We start from the raw sequence: 13299 nt of genomic DNA on the forward strand, positions 1-13299 counted from the left end.
TCGTTGGATTCGTCTTGACCTCGGCTATCATATAGCGATAATAAAAATATATCGTTCCATTTAGAAAAACTTCGATGACCTTGAAATCTCCAAAAATATAACCTTGAACAAATTTTTTTGCCTATCGTAATGTTTGCACCTCTGAACCAACTAATGTTTTCCTCTGAAAGTTTCTTCTATCATAAAAAACAAGCGAGATATTTTAGATGCTCGAGTTAGGTGAAACAGCCTGTATATTAATAAATGTTCACTGGAACATAAATATTTTCCTTTCTATACTTGATATAAAAATGTTGAGTCCACAGTTTCTCTTCGTATGAAAAATAGCTTGGACCTGGTGGGAAGTAAACTTGAAATACTTCCGGACCCGATAAGGGTTGTAACCTTGCCAAGCATAGGTTTATAGTTTAGGGTTTTATAGTTCTGGCGGCTTTAACTAGAACACCTGATTTTGGGGACCCAGCGGGGGGCCTAAGGGGGCCACGAAAGCGAAAGCTTATGGCGCAAGTCAGGAGTGTTCGGAGAAGGTCAGGAGGGGCGCACTCGCCCGAGGGGTGGGAGTCGGGATTAAGAAAACAATTTTTTTCCGTGCTCCCAAGTTAACTCGTGAGACCCGCCGTTCTGTTTTTCTATATAAATACAACCGAATACACTCGTTAGACAGAGTTGTGCTTATTTCCTCTAACCCGAAAAAAGTTAAGCGAACTAGGTGCACTTACCTTAGCCTTTTTTGCATAAAACAACATTTTTTGCTTTTTTTTTTAAATATTTATTCGTTCTTTTGTATTTTAAGAAAATATAGAATACAAAAATTGATGGAAAAACGACCGCTTTTGAATGTTTAATTAGTACGTTAAGGGGTTAATGCGTGTAATCTTAGTTTAGTTTAAATTGTTTCTTTTTTTTTTTTTGTTTTGATCTTTTTTTAGTTTCTAACCGATTCATTAATTCCACAGTGCCTTTAACAAAATAGGAATCGGATGGAGACCCTTCGCAGTACCTTTTAAATTAAAATATACATACTCACATTAGTATACAGCCGACGAGCAAATTTTGTTTCCCTTTGGCGTAGGCGGAGCAATTTTAGTAGAGAACAAGTCGATGCTTTACAAATTCTTTTGTGTTTCAACCGTGGAAGTGCTTCTTGCATAAAAGGACTCCACAGGCTCTCCCGAACGCAATGATGTATTCTTCTGAACAATACAAATATTTTAAAGCGTTTAAATAACATTTCGAAAGAGCGGGACGCCTTCGCCGAGCCAATTTGCTCGGATATTTTTCGATTTATTTTGGAAATAGGAATCCAAGAGTAGAAAAACTTCGAGAAGAAACAACGAAACGGTTTTCATTTTCGATCGAGACAATAAAATATATTTAGAGATGGAATATCGGCTTAGAGATGGAGAATCGTGGATACGAACTTGCAAGACAATATATCGTTGTATTTGCGAGAGCTTGTGAAAAATCGTTTTTGACAATTCGCCTCGTATCGCGAATCACCTTGTCCTTTGTAGGACAGCGCGATCGAGGTGCAGGCAAATGGTCACGAGGCTATCTCGTGTCTCCGTTATAAAACGTCACGAATACAATAGACAGGATAAACCTCTTGGAAAGCTGTTCGAGCCGCGTGTTCACGGATCGATTGATAATTTACAAGCGAACAAGCTCTGCCGCGAAAAAATTCGGACTGTGAAAACATCCGAAGGCTTTCCAATTCACCGGATTACCTTTATAATAAATAAATTGCGAGCAAGTGACACTGAACACGGGATATAGGATATTGGCAGGACAATGAAGCAAAATTCGCGAGAAACACGCGGAAAATTGGAACGAATTTACAGGAGAGACAACGGACGCCTTCGGCCCGCTTCTTCGAAAAGTTCCTCGGGAGGAGGTTCTTTGAAAGTGGTCCGAGCTTCCGGGTAGATCAATAATGTGATAGAAGTTAGGTCTGAAATTTCTCAGCGCCACCCTAATACACAATTTGGAACTAACAACTGTTGCTCTTTTTTAATACGGATCTCGAGCCGTCTAATCTCCTCCTTGCTCCATCGTCCCGACGCGCATCGTTTCCACGTGACACTCGTGTTCTTTTATGTTAAATACGTATGCCATTATACACACAGACACAGCAGACACGCTTGGAGGTACATGCAAGTACGCTACCCTCTAAACTTTATGTTAACCCGTGGACTGCTGCGCCGGTCATATAAGGTGACCCGCCCAGGCGATCAATTACGCCTTAAAAGCAGAATAACTTTTTTAAATTGGACCGAACGACTTTTTTTCAAGAAGCTATAGGAGCGGTTCACCGGGTGGCGTATAAAGAAAAATTCACCGTTTCGGCTCGATCGACTAAACTATTTCGATCGTGTTGGATTTTTTCGGTATTCTAGGATAATTCGGCGATCGAAGCGTTGGTCGATTCTGGTCGCATCGAAGAAACTATCGCGTCAACAAAACTACAGAAAAACCCGTTGCCTGCAATTACGTGCTCGCATGCGCGGCATTCGAGCATCAACATGTGAATAATTACGCTTCTATTTCTTCGAAATTTCGGATCGAGAATAACTTTCGTTTCGTTCCATAGCTTCTCGAACGAGATCCTTTCGAAAGCGGATACCCATCTCCGTTTGATCGTTCCCATTTAATTGAAAGCGGAACACGAGAGACGACACGAGACACGCAAGATTCGAGATTAGATTTTCATAGTCGCGTCGCGTAAGTGTCTTGTTGCATCTTGCACGTACGCGACATTAGACTGCTTATATAATACGGAGAAGGATAGCGAACCGTCGCGAGTCGCGTCAGGAATGTCGAATCGCCGGAAAGTTCATGGAAATTTTCAACAAACATAAGAACGAATATCCGTATTTGTCACCTCTATTTTGCGCAAGATCGAGCATAGATTCGGCTTCGTGTGTTTGAACTATTCATTTTATGAACGCGCGAACTGCAAAGTGAGTGTTGTTATTCGTCGCGAAATGCTCGAGATAAAGACGGAAACAGATAGCCACGTCTTTCGTATCGAACACATCTGAGCAGCGACGATGCAATATCGTTCGTCTTACGGTTACAGTTACTGTTATGGTTACGGCTGTGCATACAACTTACGGGTTACGACTAAAGGTCACTTTACACTATACGGCACGGACCGGCACCGGTATGACAAAACATTGAAACATGCGTTTTAAATGGAACCGTTCACACGGACCGGCACGGACCGGAAAGGAACTTCGTTCTTGAAAGATGTTGCTAACAGAAGACTGATATACATATGTATGTGGTTCGCTGTTTATTTTTACACGAGTGTGCCAACTTAATAGCAGCCGGGATGGACGGTACAATTGTGGGTTGTCAGAAGTGCTAACGAGAAACTTGAAAAAATAAATGTCTTTATTTCCCTAAATGAATTCTTACACGCATCGCGATAAGTTTCCGCAGCGTCGAATAAACGTACAAATCATTGTTCAGACTAGTAAAATGACCGAAAAACGCGTACATACAACCACGATGTACGTGGATCGAGAAATTCTAACCGAAATTCGCGACATATCCTTCAACGAATTCACATATGGAAATTGGACCGTTCCCATTGCAGCTTACAATTTACAATATACAGTTTACAATTTACAATTTACAATTTACAGTTTACAGCTTACAGCTTACAGTTTACAGCTTACAGTTTACTTACAGTTTACAGCTTACAGGTTTACGCGTGCGCCATCGATCGTCGCGAGATCAGAATAAAAAGGTACTCGCAACGTGAAATGGATCGATGCTTCGATGGTAAAAGTATCGGTGCGCGAGAAATGTCCTTGAAAGACGAGAAAAATTGTTTCGAAGTTGATCCAATCACCTTGGTCTACTTACTCACGAGTAAAACGCGACTCGGGTGTTCTACATCCCAAAACAGCTACCTTCTTCGCAAGAACCCGTCGAAGCAGCAAAAGATCAACCTGAAAATATCCTCGCCACCCACCGACACGCGTCTTCACTGTTGCATCTTCCGAATCGCTCCTCCCACAACGGGCAGCGACGCGGTATATTTTGCAACGGAGTCCACGAAGAATCTGACGATTTCGCTGTTCTTGTAGACCGAGTAGAGCAGCCCGAAGTAGAACGAGTACACGGCGATCAAGTGTATAACGTACATCCTGCGAAACACCGAGTTGTAACAAACGAACAAATGTTTTTGCTCGTACAAAGCACAAAATACAAAGACGCACGCGTATACGTACATTGCTTGATGTCTACGAGCTTTCGGTATGGTAGACAAGTTCTCTTTCATGCAGTACTGTCGGGCGCCCAAAATACAATTTTTCATGTACTCCTCCACGTCGATCACCAAAAAGTCCATCGGAAATATCTCCTTGTCCTTCGGACTCATCTCGCCCCACGCGATCAACAAATTCGTGTTGTGAAAGACCCACTCCCTCGTCGTGAAATACTGTAGCACTTCGAGTCCGTTCGAGATTCGTTGTTGAATGCGAACCATGCTAATAATACGAACGTCAATAAGAGAAAGAAACGGAGAAATTGTTTCAGCGAAAAAAAAGTTAAGAAACTCACAATCGTTTTTGTTGAAATATCAACATAAGAAAGTCGATAAAGTATGCCGGAATGATGTGAAAGAAGAAGACGAAGATGTTGTGCACTAACTTGCTGCTGCGTATGTCGCCGTCCGGATACCAAATTTGCCCCTCGAAGGGATACTGATAACCGACCTTTCTGCCCCTCTCGACTACTTCTCCCCACGTGATTGGCAACACGCCGCTTTGCGTGATATTATAGACCGGCATGTTCTTTGGCCTGTAACGAGCGGTATCGTGCGTGCAGAAAAAAAAACAAGTTTACAGCAAAAACGATCGAGATTCGACGTACTTCTTCGTGGTAGCCATCTTCTGGGCAATCGAGATCATCGCGTTGATGGCTAGATCGACGGGTACCACTTCGGCATGGTATTGCGCGTTACAATGCATCGTCCTTATCACTCCTTTCCCTGCACCCACCAACAATCCGACCGGACCGTTCAAGTTGTCTACCCATCCAGGCAGCGGTTCTTTCCCAGCTGGAGTTACTATACGCGCAACCATATTATTATAGTAGCATTTAAAAATAATTGTTACATTATTCGTAACCTATTCGAATGATCAAGAACGGAACTAAATTTAGATTTTTGCGTACACAAAGGGTCCGTGGTCCGATTACCTGGTTTCTGATAGGATCGCCTATTGCGTGGTACGCTTACCTATCGATGGTCTAGCGATGCAGCAAGGCAAGCTCTGATACTCGTTGGCTACCAATTTCTCGGCCAACCGCTTCGAGTACGTGTACGTGTTCGGATGTTGATCCAGCAACCTGCGACAATGAATAATAATGAGTCGTGTGAATTTCAATGAATCGAGGGAGAACGATTTTCGCGTGTTTTCAATTACTTTGGCGCGATGAGATCAATGGCGGACTCGTCCATCCACTCTATCAACTGTATAACCTTGTGCGGATCGTCCGGTGCGTCGTACACTCTTTCTCCGAGTTCTTCCAGATCAGGATGGCAAAACGCCGTGCTCAAGTGCAGAAACGACTTCAGACGCTTCATATTTTTCGCGATATCCAACAGTCTCTTCGTTCCTTTCTGGAAATCAGATTTCAGCTATTTCAGACTTGAAAAGTAATCGTCGCGTGTACACCTATCGTGTTCGTCTATTAATCCGTTTGCGTCGCGTCGCAAGGGGGGATCAAAGATACTGCCCTTACCGCCAATTTTTGGACGTTTAAGCAGAAAAATTTTCGAAGAATAAAGAACGGAGACGACTTCGTGTTCCGGTAATTTCCAGATACATATTTTTTATGCGTACTTAAGTTTTGCAACGTAGATAGTACAGTCGTTTTGATAGATAACTGTTCGAGCCAACTCGTAATGCTGTCTAATTGCACGAAGCCAATGCGCTTTGGTAATACATAATGTAACGGTAACGATGCGAAACAGATTAATAGGTTTAGATTCTATATACTCGAGGAGTTGATAAAGGATTACTCCGATCTACCGTGTTCATCACGATGGCGTCCTTCAACTTGGCTTCCAGTCTGAGCGTTGCCGCGCAATGGAACACTACGTCGGTTTCATCCATCAACGTTTTTAAGTCAGCATCGGTCAGTCCTAATTGATCGAGGGACATGTCTCCGATCAACGGCACCACTTTCTTCATCATATGTGGCTTCTGCTTCCTTATTCTTTCGAACATCTGTATTTGATTCGAGCACAGTTGAACACTCGTATAGTTTGCAATAAAATCGTAATAAAATAGCGATAAAATCGAAATGAAATCGTTACATTTGATGGAAACGTTGTTCCACCCTCTTCCTCGATAAAGAAGAAATTTCAAGAGGTATCATCGACATCGAGGCGGCACCGTCGCTTTCACCGATACGCGTCCGACGTAAACACGAACGAAGACAATTAGAAAGGAAAAAAGTACTTGCCGGTAATTTGAACATGTCGTCAATCCGAAGGTCGGGAGATCGACCTTTCTTCGCTCTTATCAAAATATAAATCTTATTTAATTCGCTGCAACTGTACAGTAACTTCTCGATGAGCACCTTTCCCATGAAACCGGATCCACCGGTTATAAAAATGTTCTTCCCCTTGTAAAACGACTGTATCTCGGTTAACTCGTCCATTCTTGCGAGCCTGGATAAAAACAAACGAAAGAAAAGCTTCAACGGAAGCCTGACTGGACGAACGATCGGAATCGAAAGGAAATCGTCTCGAGAGCGACACACGTTCACTTTTGACCGGCACGATTTTCGTGTCACGCATATCGTAAGAATTCGTCGTTCGTAAGTCGCGATTCGGATCGACAACTTTACGAACTTCTATAGATACCGATACAAACATTTGTGCCTTGTTCGGTCTGCAACCTTTGTTTGCGAAATTATATAAACCGTTTGAGAGCATTTTGCTTTCATTTCTTTTTCACTTGCTCCTTCGATAAATCACTCCCTTTTTCTTGGGAACGGTTCGACCAAATATAATATTGTGCACGGTACGGTACGGTATAGAATATATATGTAGAAACTCTACGAACTGGAACGCGCACATTTATACGTATGCACATAACATTTATAGAAACTTCGTTCGCTCGTCGTCGCTCGATGGCGAAGATTTCAGCACATTTCCGAGTAGATAGTAGCAAAGTTCAAGGAGGGCAGAAAATTCGATGGATCGTCGATAAACAGACATTACCGTTTGAACGAAGGTACTCGACGGATCGTTACGGGTGCCCGATTGCATCATCACTGGTCCACCTATATTCGATAGGATTCTCAACCGAGGGATTGTTTAATCGACGCGACGATTAGAAAATCATTCTTCGTTGCGAAACATCGATCGCGTTGATTTCCAAATTTCGCGAACTGTGTCCGACTTTTAGCCTACATTCTTTTCAGTTTTCGTAATACTCGTCATACCGTTGCAACGAGTCGGCCAACTCTGTTCAACGACCAGTGAAATCGCCTTCGCGATTTTCTAAGCTCGACATATTCCCGGGATTGGGACACCGGAAACGATCCTCTAATTAAGATCGGTCTCGCTGTTGTCTTTGATGGAGCATAGAGATACGCGCGAACGGTTGAACCTGTTAGCGTCCGATGGATTCTACAGATTGTACAGATAGAAAGCGATCGTGTAGGGAAGATAAGCGAATAGAAATTTGAGTATAGTTGCATTCGGTCTAAGTAGTCGGGCGACTCGATGTCTTAGAAGAAAAAATCACGTGTTGTAACGCCAAACTGGTTTTCGTCACCTTTTAACGATTCGGCAACGATTGATACAACTTCGTTCACATAAATCGGCTGTTCGGCTGACTAAACCTGTCTATGATCGAGTTCCAACATCACATAATTGTCCAAGGTTCTGTGCCAGAATCGTAATGTAACATTATGTAGGGCGGTGCAAAGTACGCGTCGACCAGAAGCGTATCAAACGAAAGTATTAACTTGTTGCGTTTCCCTGATTATGAATTCATCTTGTTTTCTTGCGAAAAGACGCTCGATCTAGATACATATTATAGATCGGCGCGTTCGATACGGCACAACGACCGTTCAACGTAACAATTATAATAATATCTCAGTTAACGACTCGGAACGTCTCGCGTAACCAAAATGATTTACCGCAGCCCTGCGTACCTTTGAACGAATAATCGTTTAACACGCATAGATAGTTTCAAATCATGGCAATCCTCTATTATCTCGCAGCGTTCCCGGTACTGAAAAGCAAAATCGATTTTCATTTGTGAATTCGATAAGAGTTCGCTAAGTTCGCTTTGAAACTATGTATATTCTACTTTAAATATTAATATTAATTACTATCATGTGACTTTAATATACATATGTGTATCGCTTCTATGGTGGCACATACTTCATCCTAGATGGACAAATTATATCGTACCAGTAAAAACCTGGGAAAAGAGAGAATCGAGTGAAAGGAAATGCGCGATAATGTTACAAATACTTGAGACAGTTTGGGCGCTACATGTACGTGTGCGAGCAAATCTATAAAAATATATTATGTAATTGCGTTTAGAAACGCGTTTCATGAACCTAGGCCTACGTCCTGGCCTTAGGACGTGCGGCGTAAAATGATCGAAACTTTCTTCGGAACTATCGATCGGTGATCGTAATAATAGGCTCATTCGAAGGGCACGATTCGTTCGACGTTAAACACTAAAGAACTATCATTAAATACGTCTCCCATGATATTCCACGAAACGAGATGGAAAGGGGAAGTACGCGGCGCGAAAAGCGAAAGTAAAGATTTAATGCGCTTTTGATGTCCGTAATATTTGCGCAGAAGCGACTTCAGTTTCGAAACGTCTGATTTCACGTTAATATCATTGACCGTGATTAACAATCGAATCGTGGAGAATCGGTGTATGCACCTCCGCATAGCTGTCTGCGTTGCGTTGGTTCAAATTGCACAACCAGCGAACCGTGTTTAGATTCTTTAGCGGACTTACCTGTCGCTAATAGTTTACCAGAGAAAAATAGATTAGATTGCGTCGAGTCGATCTGAAGTTAATTCGATATAATTGACAACTTTAGCTGGCGTTGGTATCCAGTAGCATAGAAGAACGAGCAGAACGAACGGGTCGAACAGATCTCGGTAGTAGGACGAGAGCAGGATATGCAGAATGATAGGAAATGTCACGAACCGCACGCTCGAAACCAACTGAGCTCCGACGTAGTTCGCAGAGCACTTCTACCCAGCGAAATAACGCTGTCTCCCCACCTGTTCTTAATTGGACGACTTTCTTGCTCTTCACTTTTTCTTATTCTTCTTTCTCTTCTTCTTCTGCCTCTGATGCTCTTTTTCCTTCCGATTTTGCCCTGAACGTGGCACCTTTGTCGGACATTCTCGATTCGTTTTTTCTATCCCTCGCAAAAGTTTCCATCATTATCATGACCAATTAAGACAAGAGTGGTCTTCGTTCTAAATAATATGTATACAATTCATCTATACGACTGTTTTTGTTAGCGGCAGACTCTACTTTAGCGGGGGAAAAAAACCGTCGTCGTGCACCCGTGCGGTTTTCTCCGATCCAAAAGATTGATCGACATGCGGTCATCTAGACGTTTCTTACTGAAATTCTTATGTGACTGTCGGATAAATGGATCGCGGATAAAGTTGTGATCGCGGAAGCGTTTTAAATCTACTGAAACTTTCAGCTGAGTCAGGAATCCTTGATTTCGTTTCAATAATATCCAAAGGAGAAAAAGAAAATGAAAATTTACTACTGATTCCTGTATACCGAATGACGGTTGAACAGCGACGACAGAGAAATAGAATTTGATTTCGGAAACGAATAGCGTAACTGGCTACACACGGGAGAAAAAAGAAAACGACGCTTCACGAAAGAATAGACGCATCGGAAATGTTCGATTAAACCAGAAGAACAAAGTTACGTTCATTCCTGTCGCTGAACCCTTGCCCGCGCGAGTCTCTAACTTTGCTTTTACCGGTGCGGTGCCGCGGTACCCCATAAACTTTCGTTGCGCAAACAACGTTACGTAAAGTTGATGCACATTATAGTTCGCCGACCTCCTTCGTATTATAAATTGTTCTGTTTTTTTTTTTTCTACTCGCGCGTTTTTCACTCCTCGTTCATTAGAGCATGTCGATCGCTATAGTTTATCACTTCGAGCATTACCGTTTGATTGCGTGCTTTTCTTTCGTTTTAGGAACACTATTACATGCACGCCTATGCACGTACAAAGAAGTTTTAATCGTTTCTAGAAATCTAACTAATATGCAAGTACAGGTAAACGACAGGTATTTTTATTGGTATGCAATAATGCTTACGATATACCGAAATTACGACAATACAATTCACGTGTAATTTCCCAGTTAGCCAAATGCTGTTTGAAGCAAATTTAGCACAATGTTTGCACCACACTTTGCGAGCAAAAGATTTCCCATGATTATGGGAGAAAAACGTGAATAACTTTTTACGAAGCATTACGAAACATATGATGATGAATTTTTTTAATGTCTAGAAGATCTTAATTTTTTATCAACAGAACAAAATGGAAATGTAGAGCGGACCGGAGGCTAACCGAAGGCTCTTCTTTGACAGATTAACGAAAATGCCTGAGAAACGATGATCAATCTTGTTAGAGGATATAAATGGATCCTCGATGGAAGGGAATGAAAGTGGATCGGTCAAATTTCACGCTATAATAAGTAAACTATACATATATAAATGTAAATACGCTATTTGCAACATAATAGGACCCTTGATAGAAGAAACAATATCTTTATCAATTCGAATTTCGAATTAGAATAATCCATGAAAATTTACGTCCCCATAAAAATCCACAGTCTAATAACGAGACTTCGCATCTAAATTCTACATATGTAGTGCACTGTTAACAAAAGAAAATGGCGCAGCCTGCGTTTAACATTATTCATTGGAGATGAACCATATATGTATATAAACTTCTGACGCTTCAATAAATTCTCGTGAGAAATCGGGAAAAATGTCATCGCATACTACTGCGTTAGTCGAAGAATTGGCAAAGGATTATGCGAGTTATGCAAAATTGGATTTATCTAATCAAGCGAGTATTATATCTTACATAACCTCTATGAATAACCTGTAAACTTTGTCGAAACCTCGGAACAGATATTATATTTCATGTGTTGTAGAGAGTTTTTTGTATTTTGAAATGTAAAGAGTCAAACATGTATTTGCATACTCAGGTTTTTTCAAATAACTTTCTATAATTAATATAATGTACACTTTTCGATGCTTCGTTATAAACAAAAACAACAATCTTTTAAGAGAACCAATAAATATAATATAATAATAAAAAGAAACAATTGAGATTTGTAACACTAAATTTGTATATTGAATTCGACCAGAACAATTCTAATGCTCGCAGATGATGTTTTTTGTTGCTTTTCTTATAACACACGACACTCCTAAATGTACAGTTCTATGTAAACAGCAGTGTGCAAATACTTTTTTGTCTATGAAATTTGCTTTTTGAAGAAGAAACTTTTTTTTTCAGTATCACGATCATTTGTGCCTGTACGTACAGAAGTATTAAAAATTACATATTACATTAACATGCTATGTCTTTACAGAAATTGAAAAAGAGCATTTATGTTGCAGATGAAAAGCTTTCACGACACCATCGAGGATGTAATGATGCGCTTAGAAGAATTTCAGTCGATCATTGAAATGGTTAGACCATAGCACTAGGGAAAAATGTTTTGTTAAATTTGTGGTACACGCGTTATGTCTTCTGTTGAAAGGTTCAGAATGAAAGAACGCAATGCATCGATCAACACATTCCAAAATTACAAGATATACAACCAGAAGTTGTGAACCTATGTAAACGTATAGATGCTCTAGAGCATGTTATAGCAATGGCTAATGTGAACCTAACTACTTTAGAGGCTGCGGTTGACAACGCGGAAGCCGAATTTGGCATTTCAGATAGATTATTTGGAATGCTAAATCCTTTGTCGTTTTTTGTAAGTAGCAAACCACATATTTCAGTGTGGCAAACATTTTTAAGTTGCGTTATGTTTCAGAAAAAAAGTCAAGAATCTTCATTACCGAATAAATTACCAGTGTACGAACAACCTACGATATATAGAACAAATGATTATTTCAACAGCGAGTAGACAACACAATCGAGTCACAAAAGTGCAATGCGTTTATTAATAAAGGCGGATAGGTAAAAATATATTGTTGAACGTTGAAAAGAAATGCTAAAAAATCTTTTAAAAAATGTGCAATATCGGGAGAACGTTGTATATTTTTATTTTAAATGTAAGATAAAACTGTATTAATCGCTTACCGCTTGGATTTGGTATGATTTTTACAATTAATCCGCAAAGCAGGACTTGGAACGATAAAGATGTCATTGTTGCGCAACCTGTGCATATTTTTCATTGTTTTCAACGTATAGGGAGACGCCGACAGTTCCGTTTAAGGACAAATATTAACACGCTGCGAGAGTACACGTTTTTAATTGTGCTTTTTTCTCGCCTATGGAACAGCCTCCAGCTATGCAATGTCTCCATCTCGATAACTTTCCTATACCGCAGGTAACACTACAACTGGACCAGCTTCCCCATTGGTCCCATATTTTTGGTCCGAATCTGCTTGACTCACCTATCAGAACATCCAGTTATTCTATAACTAGAAGTTCTCTGTTTTCCACGCTGCTGTAACTGTAAGCTATACATGTATGGACTTTTGATGATACGCCTTGAAACGCACGGATTTTTATAGTCGAAAGACTAGGCCGATTAGATTACATACTTGCTTTTTCTGAGTTTATTCGGTATCGTACCTATGTCATTTTGTTCGTTTTCGTCGTTTCCGTATTCATTGGCAGCTTCAAGAGACTGCTTCTTACGCAGCAACTCTTCATTTTGAACGTCACCCGCTTTCGAAGTGAACGGTGTCATTTTGTAAGGCAAATATGCCATGGCAGTTGTCAAAGCATAGGCGCCTTCCAAAAGTACCGTATATTCTGCAATAATGTAACAGACTATTATTAATTTTGTAAATCTTTTCCTCAACGTATGTAGCATGATATTGCACATACACGGTTTATGTTAGTGATAATTTCGCGTTGAACACGCAGCCCAATGAAATTATCTGCCAATCTATTCAAAATCTATAGTATGAAAGCATTTTCAAAAGAGAAAACAAAACATTCAGCATATATAGTATGTAAATTTCCACTTGCATAAAAATCCATGGTCTACTAATACATGGC

General features: G+C 40.6%; 3 protein-coding genes across 3 annotated transcripts; 1 reads left to right on the plus strand and 2 right to left on the minus strand.

Annotated features, from left to right (window-relative positions):
• Positions 1–3378: 3378 nt before the first annotated feature.
• LOC143355390 (putative fatty acyl-CoA reductase CG5065) lies at positions 3379–9255 on the minus strand. The gene is made up of 9 exons (XM_076790166.1): positions 9018–9255; positions 6484–6691; positions 6048–6245; positions 5439–5635; positions 5252–5361; positions 4885–5080; positions 4573–4812; positions 4242–4499; positions 3379–4157 (listed from the first exon to the last, which is right to left on the minus strand). The coding sequence occupies exons 2-9, from the start codon at positions 6679–6681 to the stop codon at positions 3995–3997; spliced, it is 1560 nt and encodes a 519-aa protein (XP_076646281.1). The 5' UTR covers positions 6682–6691; positions 9018–9255; the 3' UTR covers positions 3379–3994.
• A 1409-nt stretch (positions 9256–10664) lies between these two features.
• Positions 10665–12368, plus strand: Blos4 (biogenesis of lysosome-related organelles complex 1 subunit 4). Its single transcript, XM_076790160.1, has 5 exons — positions 10665–10762; positions 10920–11118; positions 11676–11747; positions 11819–12040; positions 12101–12368. Exons 2-5 carry the CDS (start codon positions 11038–11040, stop codon positions 12191–12193), a joined length of 468 nt encoding a protein of 155 aa, XP_076646275.1. The 5' UTR covers positions 10665–10762; positions 10920–11037; the 3' UTR covers positions 12194–12368.
• Positions 12101–13006, minus strand: LOC143355387 (A disintegrin and metalloproteinase with thrombospondin motifs adt-1). The gene is made up of 2 exons (XM_076790164.1): positions 12868–13006; positions 12101–12686 (listed from the first exon to the last, which is right to left on the minus strand). The coding sequence occupies exons 1-2, from the start codon at positions 13004–13006 to the stop codon at positions 12514–12516; spliced, it is 312 nt and encodes a 103-aa protein (XP_076646279.1). The 3' UTR covers positions 12101–12513.
• Positions 13007–13299: the final 293 nt, after the last annotated feature.

This window comes from Halictus rubicundus, chromosome 7 (genome assembly GCF_050948215.1).
Source record: "Halictus rubicundus isolate RS-2024b chromosome 7, iyHalRubi1_principal, whole genome shotgun sequence".
Lineage (NCBI taxonomy): Eukaryota > Metazoa > Arthropoda > Insecta > Hymenoptera > Halictidae > Halictus > Halictus rubicundus.